Source organism: Urocampus carinirostris, chromosome 13, assembly GCF_059441175.1.
Source record: "Urocampus carinirostris isolate Australia breed hairy pipefish chromosome 13, RoL_Ucar_1.0, whole genome shotgun sequence".
NCBI lineage: Eukaryota > Metazoa > Chordata > Actinopteri > Syngnathiformes > Syngnathidae > Urocampus > Urocampus carinirostris.
In genome coordinates, this window is record NC_142361.1 from 40805206 (window position 1) to 40824479 (window position 19274).

The 19274-nt window shown below is 43.3% G+C and overlaps 2 protein-coding genes across 2 annotated transcripts in view; one reads left to right on the forward strand and one right to left on the reverse strand.

Annotated features, from left to right (window-relative positions):
* Window positions 1-10855, forward strand: part of slx4ip (SLX4 interacting protein) — a 51851-nt gene extending 40996 nt beyond the window's left edge. The window contains exons 6-7 of the mRNA XM_088351366.1: window positions 9931-10031; window positions 10089-10855. Coding sequence (XP_088207492.1) covers window positions 9931-10031; window positions 10089-10557 — 570 coding nt within the window. The 3' untranslated portion in view covers window positions 10558-10855. The remainder of the gene's footprint in view (window positions 1-9930; window positions 10032-10088) is intronic.
* Window positions 10856-16631: 5776 nt separating this feature from the next.
* The window catches only part of jag1b (jagged canonical Notch ligand 1b), a 64443-nt gene continuing 61800 nt past the window's right edge, over window positions 16632-19274 (reverse strand). The window contains exons 24-25 of the mRNA XM_088350949.1: window positions 18190-18331; window positions 16632-17427 (exon numbers count right to left, since the gene is read on the reverse strand). Coding sequence (XP_088207075.1) covers window positions 16970-17427; window positions 18190-18331 — 600 coding nt within the window. The 3' untranslated portion in view covers window positions 16632-16969. The remainder of the gene's footprint in view (window positions 17428-18189; window positions 18332-19274) is intronic.

The following is a 19274-nucleotide window of genomic DNA, read 5'->3' on the forward strand; positions in this document are numbered from 1 at the left end:
CGCTAAAGCTGTCATGTCCACTTGAATTCGAGTGCGATGTATCGGTACAAATAGTAGACCTTTCATATTCACAGTAACGGCAAATGGTTTGTCATAAAACATAAGATACACGATACAGTAGACGCAGCACGGCGGAGCAGTGGTTAGCGCGCGTGCAGCACAGTTCTGAGGTCGTGAGATCGAACATCCTGTGTGGAGTTTGCACGCTCTCCCCGTGCTTGCGTGGGTTTCCTACGGCCGCTCCAATTTCCTCGATTGGCAACCAGTTGAGGGTGTCCCCTGCCCACTGCACCTCCGCGACCCTACTGAGGATAAGCCGTGCAGATAACGGACGGATGGGTACAGTAGACCCCGAGATACCACATGAGTCAGTGCTAAGGTGGGGATTGCAAAGTGAAATTGCTGCACAGTAGGAGATTGAAATCTATACTAATTAGTAAAGACGCTGCTACCCCAAATAGAAGAACAAATACAATCAAAAATAAATGACCTGTAAAAGGAAAACTACATTTTATCTATCTTCGGTGTTGCATGACTTGAGCTGGTATAGTGGAGTAGCGGATGGTTGGGGGGGGGGTCGTAGAAGGCAGAATTCAAATGAAAATTATTTTTAAAACTTTCCTAGCAAGGTTCGCCTTGCCCTTAGAAAATTGTCTTGCTCTTGTCCCAATCTTCGGTTAGTTAAAGCCATGCATCATAGCGAGAGTCAGCATTCGTGTGTCTTCTTCATATTTTGATCATCATTATTCTTCTTCTACTCCTCCTTCATTCACTACTTGGCTTCTTTATTTCCTCTGTCTCCCCTTTTTTTCTTATCCTGTTTGTTTTTCTTCAATCCTTTTTTTCATCATTTTTCTTCCAATATATATTTTTTTTCTACTTTTTTTTTCTTATTATTTGTATTTTTTGTCTTTTCCATTTATGTATTAATTGTTGTTGATTCGGTAGTCAGGAAAATGACGTAGAGAGTGGCCGAAAAAACAAGGTATTCAACACTGTCTATTGAAAATGTCCTAAGGTGGGGGTCACCGTATAGTGGGGTCAACTACGCTTATAAAATACAAGTTTTTTTTGGTATTTATTTTTGTAATATATTGCACAGCACATGCTAGGGCTCCATGATTCATTGAAATCTCACCAACATCGCAATGCGACGAAGTGTGATAGTGTCGTCGCAAAACACTGCATTTTTTTTCAGGGATTTATAGTTCCAGTTTTTTATTTGAGTGTTTAAGTGTTTGGTCATGCCACATATCATTGGAAATCTAGAAAACTTTTTCAAAATATACTCATCAGAGAATCATCACCATCAGTCTGAAACAAGATACCCCAAAACTATAAAACTGGCCTAACTCGGCTGTTTTTAAATGAGTTGAATGTCCGCAAAAATGGCTTTGTCACGTCCAGGACTGTCCCCTGAATCCAACCGTATAAAATATTGACTTCAAAGCACACCAGATAAAAAAAAAATCTGCCTAAAAGCATTTCTGCTTTGTTGGACACCCCTGTTGTAGTCTGTTTGTTTCGCTCCAAAAATCCGTTTAACAGTAAACAGACTCCTGCAATTGTTCCCGAGTCAGAATAACGCAAAGACATGCAGATCATCAGCGAGGTGCTTCGTGGATTGTTATCGCGTCTGCTAAAGCTAACAGCTAGGTTTATAACTTTTAAGCCACAGAAAACAGATGACCTAGAGATACAGTTCATAGGAAACAGATATATTCAAGACTCACAAGTCACGGTTACCCGACGCTCGCCTGTAGCTAGCCAGCTGCTCTCTAAATTCCTTTCTTACACTGAAAGCAAAAGGACGGACGGACGCACGGCATTCTTTCAGTTCTCAGTTATTTTCCCTTCGAAACGTCCCTGCAGCATGAACGAGTCGATGGTCATATTTTTAGCGGAGACGAGTCATCAGTGAAAAGTTCAAGACGTTTTTTTTCCCAGTTGACGGAGGTTTGAGGATGTGGTTCTGCAGATCTTACGTTATATACAATATTTGTGGCGGAGCTCTCCCTCGCTACACGAAAACAATTTTCCTCCTCGTGTTCAACTTCAATATTTTATGGAAGAGTCTTTCAGGGCTGACCATTCATTATATTTTCTAGGGTCCTTACGGGTGCTTGAAATCCTTAAAAATGCTGACATTTGAATGTTGAGTTTTAAGGTCGGGCATTTGCTTGGCTTTGGAGTGAGGTGCTTGAAATTGCTGCCATTGCCATGTTTCTTGGCAGCCTGACTAGACCACGCAATAATTGAAGAATTTGTATTTAAAGGGCCTAAAAATGACGCTGACACGCCTGTTCTGGTGGCTTGTCATGAAGTCGTCACTGCCCCCTAATGGCCCCACCCAAGAGGACAGCTCTATTTACAGGGTTCCTGTAGATCATTGAAGTCTTAAAAACCATTGAATTTGTGATTCTGCAAATAAGGCCATAATTGGCATTAAAATGTCTTTGATTCAATTTTCGAAATTTAATATGAACTAAAAGAAATAAATAAAAAATACAAGTATGCAATTGTTGAAACAGGATTTTTGATGGGGACATTTGTAATTATATGACACAACTTGAAGAAACAGACATATTTGGCCATCATCTCGCTACTCTGGAATCACAAACGACTATTTTGCCAGCCTAGCGTGTCCCCGCTGCTGCTTTTTCCCCACAGTTTCCTTCTCGAGCCACTCACGTTGGTCACTCGGTGGCAGCCTTCTGTTAGCTGAACAGTGTTAATCCTTTGTGTCACACACGGTCCACTGCTGGATACCGCTGAGGTTTGTGATTCAGGAATCTTTCCTGATTTTTCATCCCACTGTATTCTTCTCTAGCCATCCATGTTAGTCATCTAGCTGCTGGCTACGGCTCATTGCTATTCTTCTTGTAAGCTGCTTCTGCTTTGTTCTTCAGTGGCAACTGCCTTCCACAACTAAATATCGCCGAGTTGGGCGATTCAGGCGTCTGCCACCTTTTTACGACTGTTTCCTTCTTTGGCCACTCACGTGTGACAATTGGCTGCAGGATAGTTGATATTTTTATTATTAGCCACTTTTGCATCATCCTATAGTATCACTCGCCATCCACAGCTGAACGTCGACAGGTTGTGCGTTTTAAGCATCTTTCCCTATTTTTTTACCACAGTTTCCTTATCTAGCCAATTAAATTAGCCACTCGGCTATTGCCATTATTAGTTTACCCTGCTATGTCCCTCAATGTCACTGTCTTTCCTAACATCTTTCGTAACATCGTCATTTCCCGTCATTGGGCAAAGTTTCTTTCTCTAGCCACTTAAGGTAGCCGCATAGCTGCAGTCTATGGCTCGGTGCTTTAGTTATCGTTAGCTGTTCTGATTCACCCTTCAGTGTCTCACACCTTCCACAGGGAAATTTTGTCAAGTCTCATCACGTAGGCATCTTCTGCCTTTTATTTCCACCGTTTCCTTTTCTAGCCCCTCATGTTAGCCACTTGGCTACAAGCTATGGCTAGCCTCTATAATTAACTGAGTATTGTAGTACAGGTGTGAAAGCATGTGTATTAGAGTATAGTAGTATGGTTAAGCTTTTGTTATACTATATTCTTTCATTCATACTAGTATATTTCTACACACACTACTATAATAATAATAATAATAATTTCCTTTGTATTGTCATTCTTTGTAACAATGTACACAGAACGAAATGTCGATACACCTGACCCGTTGTAGCGAGTCGATGCAGCCGCAGCCAGAGGGCGCCGCCAATATACCAATTAGGTATGTCTCGGTCGAGGCGCGAACCAGCGACCTCCCAGTCTCAAAGCGGGCACACTACCATCTAGGCTAGAGTACTCTCTTAACATATAGAGAGTATCTTGGAGAGTATACGTAGTTGGTGTGTGACAGCATAATAGTGTGTGTATAGTGGTATGAGAGTAGTATTTTGGAGAAAGTATAGCGGTGTTTGTGTTTATGTCTTCATGAGAGTAAAGTTGTGCAATTGCGTGAGTATAGTAATAGGTATGAGAGATTATAGTATTGTGTGTATGCGAGTATAGTGGTATGTGTGAGATAGTATAGTAGTGTGCGTGACATACTAGTATGCGTGAGGGAACATAGTAGTGTGTATGAGAGTATAATAGTATGAATGAGAGCGTATAGTAGTATTTGTGCATGGGTATAACTGTGTCCCTATGAGAGTATAGTTGTCCATGTGTGAGAGCAAAAGTTCTCGCAAGTTTCCCTCGACCTTTGTCGGTTTTAAAGGATCCCCTGCGGCCAATCGGTGCAAGTGGTGGGCGGGGCCACGCGGTAAGGATAGCGCCGGCGAGCTAGCCCCGCGGACGGCGGTTGTTGTTTTGCAGCTAGCACGCTGCGCCGCTCCGCTCGGGATCAAAGGCAGAAGCAGATGTCTTTGGGAAAACCGGGACGGGGCCCCCGTGTTTTTCGGCACTTTCCCGAAGGCCCGCCGTCCCCACCTGGGCCCCGAAAACACGTGCCGCCTTCCCGTCCCGCGTCTTTTTGCGCTCGACAGAGCTTCTTTCCTTTCTTCCTGTTTTTTTTTTTCTTGTGAATTCTTGTGGCTCTTATTCCTATTCCTTTTCTTTTCCCACTTCTCTTTTCCATTTTTACTCCCTCTTTTAATTTCTCCTTCTTTCACTTTTTTACTTTTTTCTTTTTGTTCTTCCTCTACTTCTTTTTCTTTTTCTACTCTTTGCTCTTCTTCATTTTCTTCCTCTACTCAGTGTCCTTCTTTCTTCACTTCTTTACTTATTTTCTTGCGGTTGTGTTGTTTTTTTATCCATTCTTTCTATTGTCCCTCTCTCTCTCTCTCTCTCTCTCTCTCTCTCTCTCTTCTTTTTTTCGCCTACTTGCTTTTCTTAGCTTGTTGTTTTTTCCCTTTTCATATTTCATGTTCTTTTCGTACTTGCTTTTGTGTTTCTTTCTACACTCTGCCACCCGGGCCCCGACGACACGTGCCGCTCTCCGTTCTCGTGTCTTTTAGCGCTCGACCGGGGCGCGGTCGACGACTTCTTCTTTCTTCATTTTTTGTGCCCGTGCACGTCGGTTGTGTTTTTTTGCGCCGCTTAAACAAACACGGCATTCTTTTTGGTTTCCCGATTTCTTCTTTTCACGTTTCTCACCATTGTCACGATTACGGTTTGCATTTCGTTCTGGCTGACTTTCTTGAGTCGGGGATTCAAATGCCTTATTGTGTTGATTGAAGCATTGATTTGGAGTCATCTTGAAATCATCTCAATTCAATCTTTTCACTTTGAATGGAAAAGCCACGGGCGTGTCAGAGGCCGACACCAAAACCGATGGTGCTTCTTTCCTTTCTTTTCGTTTTCTTAATCGTTTTTCTTGTAATCCTTTTATCTTCCTTTTTTTTCCTCCTTCATCTTATTTTTCTTATCCTGGCTGTTTCTGTAATTCTTTCTCTCTTCTTCTACTTGTTCATCTTTTTGGATTTTATTTTTGTTCTTATGCTAGTTGCTCTCCTTTGCTTCTTTAGGTCTTTGCTTCTTTAGGTCTTCTCCTTTTTCATTCAATCTGTTATCATTATTTTTTTGTTATTTCTTCTTATTCTTCCTTTTTTCTAGTTCTCCTCCTTTGCTACTTTACTGCTTCCTTTTTGCCTTATCTCGTCTTTCACTTTTTCTGTGTCTTTACGTCTTGCTCTTCTCATTGTTTATCTTATTTTTTCTTGTTCTTTAACTACTCCTTTCACTTTCTAGATTTTCTTCCTTGTTCCTCTTTTCCTATTTATTTTTTCCTTCAATTGCTCCCTTTTCCTTCACATGTTTTATGTATTTTAATTTCTTCTATTTTTCCTTCTACTTGTTCCTTTCCTTTCTTTTTTCACATTATTTACTGCTCTATTTTTTTCTCTTACTGTTTGACCTTACCTACATCTTTACTTATTTGTCTTTTTCTACTCATTTTTTCCTACATTTCTCTTCTCATGTTTCCTGTTTTTCTTTTTCCACCTTTTTCTTCATTCCTTTCTTATTCTTGTTTTCGTACTATATTTTCTTAACATTTTACTTTTCTTCGTGTTCCTCTTCTTTTTCCACTTCTCATTCTTTTATTTTTTAGATTTTTTTTCTTATTTTGTATTTCTTTTCTTCCTTTGTTTATGTACAGCTTTTTTTTCTCCTTGTCTGCTTTATCTCATTTGCATCTTTAGTTGTATCTCTTCGCGTTCTCCCAATTTTTCCTTTTCTTATTATTCTTTTGCTACTTGTTCTCCTTCATTTGCTCCTTTACTTTTACTCTTCTCGTTGTTCCTCTTCTTCATTTTCTTGTCGTTTTTTTTCTACTCCTACCTTCACTTTTCCACTTTCTTTTTTTCTTCTCGTTCCTCTTCTTCTTTTTCCTTTTCTTGTCCTTCCTTCATTCTTTTACGTCAACGTTCCCACCCAATCCGAGCTCCTATCGGAGAATCCCGGATCATTGGAAAAACGGGCGACCCTTTCAAATCCGACTCCCAAAAGCAAAGGCATTTCTCCAGCCGTGCCCCACAAAATCTCCATCTCGGTGATGCACAAAAGAAGACTTTTGTGCCTTTTGTGTAAGGATTGAGTCACAACATGTATTCCTCTTCTTATTTGAATACGGTCGGGGAGGACGAGTGCATTCACGTCAGGAAAATGACCCGTAGATAAACACGTGTCGGCTCAGCGATTCTGAGAAAGGTGTGGGTGTGTTTTTGATGACTAAACAAGCATTGAAAATAAACTTGAAAGAAAAAGCAACAAGAAGCCGATAGGAGCCTGGCTCTGAAGGTTTTGATGCCCGACTTCAAAAAGGAAAAAGGAAGGAAGACGTCAGACAGAAATAGAAGAGTACAGAGACGGATGCATCAATGACTTTTTTAAAATTGCAAGAAATCCAACAGAGAGGCGGGGGAATCGCCCCGGTCGTGCGTAAAATGACACGGGACGGGATGGCAGCACGTGACGACACCGTTTTACTTAGTAGTTTCTTGCACTTTGACCGATTGCTTACATAGCCATAGACTTTGTGTATATATATATCGATTATCTGCACCGCTTATCCTCATTAGGGTCGCGGGAGTGCTGGAGCCCATCCCAGCTAGCTTCAGGCAGTGGGCAGGGGACACCCTCAACTGGTTGCCGGCCAGTCGCAGGGCACACAGGGACAGACAATTCGCTCGCTCATTCACTCCTAGGGAAAATTTGGTTAAGCCAAATAAGCTGACATGCATGTCTTTGGAATGTGGGAGGAAACCGGAGTGCCCGGAGGAAACCCACACAAGCACGGGAGAACATGCAAACTCCGCACAGGAAGGTTGGTAGCTGGATTTGAACCCATGACCCTCAGAACTGTGCCACACACGCGCTAACCACTGACAAGGGTTTCAAACCAGGGTTTTGGTTTTAAAGTATGTTCAGGTTTCGGCTTCAAGATAGTGTTTTGGGGCTTTGAATCACCGTTACAGCTTTGAATATTGCTATGAGTTTTAAAGTGTTTTTAGAGTCTTGGCGATTGGCTGGCAAGTAGTTGAGGGTGTCCCCTGCCCGCTGCCCGAAGATAGCTGGGATGAGCTCCAGCGCCCCCGTGACCTTACTGAGGATAAGCGGTGCAGATAATAGATGGATGGATGGATAAAGTCTTGGCTTCAAATCAGGCTTTCAAAGCTTTTGGTGGGTCTTGAATTAGGGTTTTAAACTAGAGTCTATGCTTCATATTAGTATTTAAATGTTTCATATTAAGATTTTAAGCATTTAGTTTCCAACTCGGGTCTCAAACTAGGGTTTTAAAGTATATTTAGGGTTTTGACTTAGTATTTCAAACTAGAGTTTTTAAGTGTTTCCAATTAGGGTTTCAGCTTCAAATAGGTTTTGAAATCATTTGTTGGCTTCATGCAAAGGTTGCAAAATGGGGTTTGGGCTTCATGTATGATTTTTAGAACCTAAGCCTAACGACCCATTTCTTGCGGTCGCATGTGCAGATCAACCAAACGATAATAATTCATCTCGTGGACAAGTCCGTTATATTCTTAAAAAGAAAATTAAACCAATTGTTTTTGCAGTGCACATTTTTCCGCTCAATTCCTCAAACGGCAAATGAATCGGACGAGTCTTTTTAGTGCTCCCATTTGCGTCTTCCTCCCTCCGTTGCATGGAACTGTCGCAAATCATTTTTTTCCGCAGCGCGTTCGGAGACGCCGGCCAAGCCGCATTTCGCCTTTCCATATTGGACTAATCAGTTTAGCCACCGCTTATTGGATCGCAACGATCTGAGAAACGTTTTAACCGCACTTTGTATTTCTTTTTGATTTGGTTTCAAGACACCAAGATTATGACATTGCCCTTGATCCTCGTACGTTGTCAAATGTATTTGTGTTGAACCTTGACATCACATCGGGTTGTCAATTTGAATTATTACAGAGGCTGCGATGGATTTTTTTGTTTAACTAGGCTTACATTCATCCTGGAAGAGGGATGACCGCTTGTGAGGCCCTTTCTCAAGGTTTTTCATTTTCCTCATGCTGAAATTTTGAGTTTTTCCTTGCCCGCATGTTGGTTTAAGACCAGGGCATGGCGTCAATGTAACCTGTGTAGTCTCGCGATTAAGAGTTATACAAATAAATGTGACTCGACTTGACTTCTGATGAAGTATTTCCACAAATCGCTCTGAGTTTCATGTCTGGAGACGATTTAGAAACATCGGTTGATAAAAAAAGAAGAAGAAGGAATAGTAATGTTATGTTATCTCAAATATATGTATGGCAAAATACATAAAGACCGGTGTATATAACCATCATTTAATGGTATCGGACACTTCCAACCATACCTGACTCCACATTTGTCCGCGCTAATGTTTTAAGATCGGGAACTGCACATTCAAAACAAACAAATAAATAGAAAAAAGAAGAACAAGAAAGACCATTTAGAAAGTGAAAGAAGGAGTAGTTGGCGATCTTGTTTTTGCTTCCCCCTTTGGCATCACTGCAAACAAATAAATGCAGTACGTAAAACACAATCTTCCATCGTTGTCTTGTCTTTCTGAAGCAATCGGGATTCTGAACTGAAAGGTGAAAGAGAAAAGCATCGTGGGAGGTCGTTCAGCCAATAGCATATCAGCGTTTTCATGATGACGTGGTGTAAACCAATATTAGAACAGCATTGCATATGACGCGGACCGGGGGTCTTAAACTCGATTTTCGTGGGTTCTGACGGAGCTAGGGTCCGGGTGAGGTTGAGCCACTGGGTTTTTCGCAAGATAACGTTTGATTAAAAACTGTTCTCAAATATATATCTTTTTAATGACTCACAAAATAAGATGAAAAAAAAACCTCATCAATAAATTATGTGAAAATCAATCAGTAATACATAAATCCATAATTTACGTGGGTTATGCTAACATTAAAGAGACGAGGTGTATCACTGACTCATTCAAACCTAGGTTCAATTTGGACCGGTCAAATAATCTGACATGTGTATTTTTGGAACATGGGAGGAAACCGGAGCGCCCGGATGAAACCCACTTAAGAGCGGGAAGAACATGCAAACCCCGCACAGGAGGATTTGATCCCATGTCCTCAGAACTGTGCCAGGACGCTTTAACCCCTCATTTAAATCAATTAGCATTGTTTTAAATGAATGAAACTTTTTTTACCACTAGATGGTGCTAAATAATATTAACTATCCTTTTTAAATTAGAAAAGTGTCATTTTATTTTATTATCCTTGAAGACGACCATTTTACAAGTTGTACGATTCAGGTCTTTTGTTGCAAAGTGTACGTTGTTTTTGTGTTCCGCTGTCAAAGTATTTAAAATACAGTCGTTGCCATATCGTTTTCGGGCCGGGCGAGCCCGACCCTCCAGCGCCAAAAGACGACAGCTGCCGGCGGCCGGGCCAGAACTCTCCCGAGCTCGCCAGCTATAATATTTTTTGTTGACACGGATTCTGTTTGTCCTCCCCAGACCGGGCCGGGCCAACAAAGCCGATCGGAATATTTTTCCAGAGAGGGAGAAATCCAAGAGTCTTTCGACTGCGCCGCGAAAACAAAGAGGCTTCAAAAGATGTCGGTATGATCTCATTCAGAACTTTCCGGGCTCCAGCGTCTGCTTGTCTTGTTCAGGGCCCAAAACTCAGAAGTCCGGCGAGAGCAAACCTGGGAAGGAACCTGCCAGGAACCTAAAGATGGCCGTTCGTCCCATGTTCCGGCGAGCGAGGTCCGGGGACCGGATGCCGAGATCGGCGGCGTTTCTCCTCAGAAGCCGCTTTCGGTCCGGGAACCGGATCGGAGCGAGATTGAGAAACCCGAGGATGCGCGAGATCCGTTCCGGGCCGAGAGGGAAGGTCTCCCGGCTGCGAATGACGCAACCCCGCCCCTTTCCCTAGACCGGTCCGAGGCTTCCCCGGGCTCTGACGACAAGAAAACCGCCTCGGGAGGAAAACCCGATGGCGGGCCCCACCTCGCGAGCGAGCCAAACAGGTTGACCGCAAATCGGAGGGGCCCGTCCGTCAAGCGGGCGTCCCCGATGACTTCCAGGTCGGAGGAAACCCTGCCCAGAACCTCGAGATTACGTCGAGCCAAACGCTCCTGAGGGGGACGGACCGAGAGAAAGCCATTGTTGCAAAATGGATGCACGAGCGCGGCGAGTTATGTTTTTGTCAAATAGTGGAAACGGAACGGCGCCTCCGCCCACAAGTAGCGGCGGTCAAGAGAAGGAGAGTGGAAAAGCTTTAATTGGGCTTTGGTGAGGAAGACGGGGGATTTCAGACAGGCAGGAGCCAGACCAAAACCTCATCCCAATGCTACGCTGGCTCCGGCTCGCCTCTGATGGATTGCTAGTTGCACGTTCGCTTTTTTTTTTTTTTTTTTCTATAAAGCGCTTTCCCTCATATTTGTTTGCGCGTGTGTCTCTCTGTCCGTCCTCATGTCCGTCCGGTTATATGCTCTCGGGATTTTCGAGGACGGAGGCTCGTTGAGGTAGCGCAGCAGAGTCGGGTAACTTTTTTCTCCCAAAGAACCATAATAGCAAAATATTTTCTTTTTTTTGGGGGCAACAGCCTGAATTCTAATACAATTTCCAGCAAAACATCCAAACCTGTTCTCATTGAGTAACACATTCCATTTACCGTTTGATGATTTGATAAATAATAATAATGCCAGAATCCGTTTCCCATCTCAACAAACATAAACTTGTCCCTCCCACAATGACATAAGATCGTCGAGGTTCATTTTGACCTTCATTTTTTTTTTTTTTTTAGAAATAATGGTTTCAAAACAAGGTGCAAGCAGAGCTCTTTTGTAAAAATGCAACAAAATACTGCAAACCAGAATACTGACGTATTCACCTTCGGCGCAGACGGCGCCGGGCTGAAAAACTGCTGTGTGCATCGCTCTGTAGGTTCTTGATGGACAGGCTCGGTCGCTACATCAAGTGATTTGGAGGTCAAAATCCAGGATTAGTTTTTCATCAAATGCAGGTCCGCTTTAATATTTAACTTCAAGGTTTTCTCAAATCTAGTCTTTGAATCCCCCTCCAAACATGTAAAATAGCCATCAGTTTATAGTTTCATCTCATTTACGTCTATTTTGGGTTTAGGAATGGAGTTTTCTGTCACTTTTTGGTTTTCAAATTGGGATTTTTTAAATAAAGTTTCAACTTGATTTTCTGCTTTCAATTTGGGGTTTAAAGTGTATTCAGGGTTTTGAATTTGAGTTTCAGCTCAACGTTCTGCTTCAAATTTGGCCTTTCAAGCCATTCTCGCCTTTCCAACTAGGTTTTCTGTTTCAAATTTGGTTTTAAGGGTTGAGAGTTTCAAATGAGCCTCTTTGTCCTTAAATTCTTTCAACGAAATACAAAAGAAAGGAATTGTAGTAATCAGTCGACTATTGATAATCACATTTTTGAAATATGTACTAACAATAATGAAATGAATTCCCCTCAAAAAGGCATGGACGCCATTGGAAATGTTTCTCCTTAGGTAGCGCTAATCTTCCCCTCGCATGTAATCCAGTGCAGAATCTGCTCAAAGGTAAATGCTGGACAAATCCAGTCTGAGAGGATTGATTCATACGTTATTTAAATCTGACTTGTTTTACACTCCGACACCCCGAACCCTTTTCCCGTGCGTTGCTGAATAAAGATGCAATCTTCTTTTTGCTCACCTTTGTGAGATCATCCGCACCAAATAGGCACACGTGGCCATATTTTACGATTCTAACAACTGGAAACCGGCCGACCCTAACGTTTTAAAATGTCATTCAAAGTTTTCAACTAAGGTTTTATAGCCAAAGGCTTTCAATATCTGGACGCTAACGTGGAGCTACCCGGAGCTACTTCAGCGCTGTTAGGGCAGACAGAGACACAAAAGCATGCAGGAAGCGGAGAGGAGGCGGACTCACTATCTACGTGAACACGAGGCGGTGTAACCCTGGGCACAAAGATTTCCATCTGCTGCAGGGACGTCCAACTTTTGGCTAGCGTGTGACGTCATCCACACCTCTGTTGCTAAACTACAACACAGCACCCCGAGGCCATCCTGTTAATCTGTTCTATCTAATCTATCTCTATCAATCTCTATCTGTCTATTTATCACTATCTATCTATTAGATAGATAGATAGGTAGATAGATCGATATATGTCTATGCCCGTTCTATCTATCTATCTCTGTTATGTGTTTCAAATTTGGGTTTTACATCCATTTTAAGGTTTTCAAACTACATGTCAGGCATGAAAATCTCTATCTTTATGGGGTTAGGCTTTAAATTGTTTTTCATTACTGGTAAGGTACTTGATTTTCACATGTAAGGTCATGGGTTTCATTCCCAGGAATACGGGCTGGGTATTGTGGTTAGTGTTGGAGATGGGGTTGAGGCTTCAATTACGGTAATGGTTTTGGTTGGAGCTATGCTTAGGGTTACAGTTTTGGTCAAAATTAGAAGATGAATTGGTAACTGAAATGGTAAAATGCTTGTATTACACTCCTAGAGTTATGGATTCAATCCCTAGGCATGCCAGTACAGGTTTTGGTTGAGTTAGGATATTGGCCGGAGCTGGGGTTCAGGTCTTAGTTAGAGTTAGGGTTTTTGCTGGGGTTGAAGCCATTGTTAGTTTGTTAGTTGGTTGGTGTCGGAGCGGTTAAAATTTAAGTTATGTTTGGAATTTGTAATATGACGAGTAACTCGCACAATACGGTGGTTGTATTACGCTTGAAGGGGTGCGGGTTTACTCCGTAGTCAAGTCAGAATAAAATCTGGGTTATTGTGTTGCTCCAACAAAAACCCTAATACTAAAATATGTATTGTCATGGCTGTGGATTGAATCCAGAACCCTGCGAGTTTAGTTCAAAGATTTTTCCATTAGAACTATCAATGCTGTCACTGACAAACACACAAAGGATTGTGAGTTGAAGGCTTTTGGTCTTAGCTTAAACTAGGGTTAGAATCAGAGTGGTGGTTTATATTAGACTGTGTGCTAGTAGCGCAAATGGTAAGGTGCATTTATCCTACTTAAAGACTCCTGGGTTCAATACCTTATCAAGATAGTACTGGTTTTGGTTGTTATGGTTTTGGTTGGAGCTAAACTCTAAAAAAATTGATTGAAATTAGAAGAAGAACTGATAGCTCACATGATAAGAAGCGTGCATTGTACTCAAAGTGTCGTCTGTTCAATGCCTAGTCAAATCAATACAAGTTTTGTTTGAGTCAGGATTTTGCTTCGAACTGGGGTTCAGGTATTAGTTGGAGTTAGGGGTTTGGCTGTAACTAGGGTTGGACCGGAATGCACCAAAGAGATTTCATATCAAACCCCAATAAGGAGAACTTTAGTGGGTGCCCTCATTAGTTGGTGTAGTAGCTTGGGTCACGGTTTTGGCTGTAAGCAGGGTTATAGTTTTGGTTTGGACTAGGGTTACGCTTTTGGCTGGAACCGGGGTTAAGGTTTTAGTTGGAATTGGCGTTAGGATTTTGTCTGTAACAAGGGTTATGTTTTTTGTTGGAGATAGGATCAAGGGTAGGATATTGCAAGAGCCGAGTGGCTCAGGTGGTAAGAAGACAGTATAACAACTAATAGGTGTGGGTTCAACTCTCAGTATGATTATGGTTTTCGTTGAATTTAGTGTTTTGGTTGCTCTAAAAAAACCTATTGCCTTCATATAAGCTTCCCAGACTGGGAAGTGAACCCAGAACCTCACAGATGGTATGCGGGCATCTTACTAGTTGAGCTACCAATACTGTTTAGAAACATTGACCTCAGCTCTTGTTCTTACCCTTGTTCTGACCAAAACAATATGTCTAATATTCCTAACACTCAATTATCGTAGGTGCACTGATAGCTCAAATGGTAAGATGCAAGTAATGTAACTATTAGATGGTGGGTTCAATCCCCGGTCCAGGCAGTACAAATTCTAGGGCTCTGGTTTTGGTTGAAGCTACGATTCAGTTGTTGCACTAACAAAAACATGAAATACGTAATGTCTAGTCTGGGGATAGAACCCAGAACCTTGTGAGTGGTAGACACGCATTTTACCATTTAAGCTATCCGAGCTCTTACAAATTCAACCAAAACCCTCATCCATAACCATTGAAATGAGTTTTTCTACTTAAATTCGGGTTTGAAAGTGTTTTTCGGGTTTCGAAAGGTGATAGCCCGTCAATGTTCCACTGGCAGGTCGTCAGACTGTTGTGGAGCAAAGTCAAGTCTGTATGATGTCACGAGTCACGGGTTTGTTTGGAGTCTCGAAATGGCCGCTTTCTGAAACAGCGAGACCTACACATAGAAAATCACGGAAAATGCTAGTGTTTCGTTTTTTTAAGTTTTCACACAATGGGTTTGGGCTTCAAACTAGGGTTTCACAGTGAGTTTATGGTTTCAAAATGTGGTTTTAGAGTCGTTTCGGCTGAAAAGGGTTTTAAAGCGCGTTTAAGATTTCAAATGTTTTGAATCTAGGGTTCGGGCACCAAATGAAGGGTGTCGAAGTGTGTTTAAGGTTTCAACACAGGGCTTCAAAGGAGAAACTCATTTAGGGTTGTAGAGCATTTCTAAGCTTTCGAACGAGAAGTTGATTTTATTGTCAAAGTAGGAAGATTACAAGTCACACAAGGTCTCAAGTATCATTTTACATGTGAAAAATGCCGGCTTGTGCAACAATTAACGGCAGCGGACGTTTGATAAGATGAAACATATGAGAGTCGCTTTCCAGAACAAAGGCGTCTTTAATCCTCTTTTCATACAAAATATTTAATAAATACAACTTTCAAAATAAGAATCCACATCGTTCTCGAGTTCATTACAAACGGGCAAAAGAGTCGCCGGGATCTGGCGAAACCAGACGTTTGTCTTTGAAAAATTTCGTCAAGGAACCGGAAAAAGAAAAAAGTTTCTGGATTCGGTTCCGGAGCGTCGGCGTCCAGAACCGGTCGATGAAATCTGGCGTATTCGGATGGGAATCCTCCTCGTCGATGGCGGACGGATCTCCGCGACCGTCCAACTTTTTTTGTTCCCTCGATTCTTTTGGGCAAGCGATATGTCTGCCGGCGTGCCGATTCTCGGCCTTTATTTCCCGCGCTCGTCTCCGGTCGACAAACAAAACGTGTAAAAACGACGCCAAATTCTGGCGCTCCGATTCAGACATTTTTTGGCTTTTTGTAGAGGAAGAAATGATCAAAACCTTCAAACTAGACACAACATATAAATAAAAGGGAATGATATCTTAAGGCTCTTGATTATTAAATTAATAAATCAAATATACACAATGATTAATAAAAAAGAAAATGTACATATCTACACGCTCTAAATCGACACATAAATTCTTCATTTTGCAGACGTCGGGCCCCGCCCCCTCCTCCCCTCCAAAATAAAATAAATAATACAGTTCTTTTTTTTTTCCTCATTCGAGGCCGAAAAAAAATAGCTGAAGAAGGCACTCGCTCCAAAAAACACACTAAAAAAAGAGGAGCGCTCGCTAGCGCAGAACACAACAGAGTTCTTTTAGTCATTGTACAACAATTACAAACTGGATATGGAGGACAAATCCTGACATATGGAGAAATCCATGTACAAGTATAAATGGCTACAAATGGATGTATTTGTACCTATGAAATGATTTATTGTTGCGTTTTCATTTATTTGGTCACGTACTAAGTTTTTCGTCTTGAATTCCGTTACGTATTTTGTCGAGAAGCTCGCCACGATTCTCCAATTTTGTCCTTTATCGTATCAAAAGTTTGCCGATTATTTCGTTGCAAAGCTTGTCCTGTACTTAGTTGATATTTTGTCCAAAATCTTGTCGAGTATTTTGACGTTTCTTTGGATATTTTGTCATTTATTTCATCGTTAAGGTCATCGTTTTATTGTCCGATTCGTCTCGTACTCTGTCGTTTAATCCGTCACTCGTGTGGCCATTTTTCCCCCCGTCGTCCATGTCGTCTTTTATTTTGGTGCGTTGAGAATTTCCCGGCCAATCTTTTTTCTTTTATTTTCATCGTTTACTTCGCCGCAAATGAATAAGTGACAGAGCTTTTTACCTATCGGTTTGTCCGCGACAGGTGAAAAGCTGAATCGAACGGACTGCCTTCTCATTCCGGTAACGTTGTCTCGTGGCATAATCAATGACGACTATACGGAAGAGTCACAATTGCGGCAAATATGATTCCTACGGCAGAAGCTATTTATTTCTACATATAGAAGGATCGGTCCTCTATAACAGGAGCCCGTGTGTCCACTTAAAAAAAAAAAAAAAAAAGCACGGGGGCAGGGCCAGCCAGGCCGGGGGGGGAGGGGTCCCCGAAAAACTTAACATTCTACAGTGAAATGTAATCCCAGTGCCTTGCGTTTGTTTTCCAGCCAACCAAAGCAACCGTCAATGCCGGCGGAAGCCGGCTCGTCAAAACTCAAATTCAAGAAAAATACTGCGGCGGGCGGGCGCTGGGGCACGGCGGCTAGGGGGGGGGGGGGGGCCCCGTCCCCCCGGTTTAGGGTTCGGTTGCACAGCAACGCGGCTCGGGGGCTATACAATGTAGTCCATTCTGTTGATGCTGTTTGCCGTCTCCAAGTCTCTGTTGTCTCGTTTGTTAGTCCAATTGGGGTGCTTGGCGGGGGCGGCCATCTTGTCGCCGCGCTCCACCGGCGAGTAGGCGAAGCGGCCCTTGGGGAGGCGGCCCCCCTTGTCCTCGTCCCCCTCGGGGACGTTTGTCCTCATGCGGGCCACCAGCGAGTTCTTGTCGTCGTAGTCCTTGATGGCCACCGCGTGTTTGTGGATGGGGTTCTTGATCTGGTTCAGCTGCTCCCGGACGTTGTTGGTGGTGTTGTCCTCGGCCCCGGGGGCCCCCCCGCCGGGCCCCCCGCCGGCCCCTCCGCCGGGGTTGCTCTGTTTCCGCCGCCGCCGCATGCACCACAGCAGGAGAGAGACCAGGACCAGGAACCACAGGACGATGAAGACCGAGCTCAGCAAAGGCACCAGGTAGTCTGAGGGAGGGGGGACAAAACGTGTAAAGGGTCAGCGCGGGAACCAGAAAAGAGGACGAGGGGAGAACTTCAAACGGTTATCAACGCAGCCCGGAAAACCATGGGCTGCTCTCTACCCAGTCTGAAAGACGGATCCCTTTAAGCAAGAACTAACCGCCTCAAGGACAGTTCCATCCCCAGGGCCATCACCACCCTAAACAACTGTGAAAAACTGCGTAGAAGCGAAACGTGATTTATATTCTGTCTCCACTTTTATCTATTTGTTGTTGCTAATGACATAAGAACCGTTTCCATTGCATTATTTTTAAAGTAACAGTAATCAAATTTGCACTTTATCGGTAGTTCTTCATTTTGTTTTACCGTTGTTGCCCCGATAAGCAGGTAGGAGCCTTGCGTGGCCGACGTGGTCCGAGTGAATGAATGAGTGTCGAGCGCGTTGTAAAGCGCTTTGGGAGGTCTTCAGTGACTTGAAAAGCGCTATAGAGATGCAGATCAGCGAGTTTTCAGTTGTGTTTGCTTGTTTAGGGTGGTGATGGCCCCGGGTTAGTTCTCGCTTTAGGCCAAGTGACTTTTGCACATCTATTTGAATAGTCCTCTTTGTCTGCCGGCACAAAGCATTTTTGAATGTTGCCCTTTTTCCCGCTATCCAGATCTATTACTGCTTGGATGCCTATTTCTCTGGTCAGGCTAGGCCCGGCGGCCGAATTTACGGATCCGACCCGACCTTCTCCGAGCCCCCGGCCCGACGACTCGCACTCGTACCGGTTTTGCTGGGTCTTGGCACGCGCACCTCCACGATGGAGGCCACCACGCTGTTGTTGGCGTTGCGTTTGCTGACCAGGTCCACCAGGCGCTCCGTCAGATCTTTGAGGGAGCCGCCGTCGGAGCCCCGCTCGTCCGTCGACTAGAAAACCAGAAAAGAAAAATGAGAGTCCCGACGGAGTTGAATCGCTGTTAGCGAGAATAGAAAAGGATGCTCGTGAGCGAATGCTTGAGGAACTTAACACAGCGGATTCAAATACAATTGGCTTTTAAAACCTTGCCAGGCTTGTGTTCATTGCCTCCTTGTCGGCGAGGGTAACGCTTCATGTTTATTCTTTGTCATTCTTGATCGCCACAAACCCAATTTTCCGTGGTTATCATGTATTTGCTTTTCCTTTTAGCATCGCCGCAAGCCTCGAGACCAAAAGCTTACGCGGGGATATCAAAAAACATTGGTCCTTTCAACCTTTAGCATCAGCCCTAGCACATTTATAGAAAAACGCTTTGTTATTTCCTGTCGAAATCAAACAAACGAGGAGAGCAAAAGATCATTGTGGGCGAAAGTTCAGCCGATCGCCTATCAGCATTTTCAGGATGCCGGGACACAAACCGACGGGAGACGGGATTTTAAATATCGTCGAGCGAACGCAGGCGGACATCTTGAAAGTGAACCGAGTCGGGATTTTACGTTTAAGATATTCAAATATGTTTTAAACAAGAATATTTCTTCCAAACCGTTTTTAGCATCGACTTTAGCATTTTGCAATTGTATCAACGATACGTCATTTTTCCCGTTACGTATTCATTTACGGTGGGTCGGATCCCTTAAGCGCCCCGTTTCCCTTGGGCGAGTACAGCCTGGTGGCGCCCATCCCTCCCCAGGGCAACACATGTCTCCACCCGGTCACAAGCAGGAGATCTTTCACATTTTATACCGACGCGCCAAGCGCCGCACGACGGAACCGTGAAAGCCACTCAACAAGAGAGACGATGGGCATCGTGGGAGGGAATTCTGCAAATAGATTCTTTGCGATGCCGTGACGCCGGAGCCAATAACGGAGGAGCCTCGCTTCCGACCCCGAGCG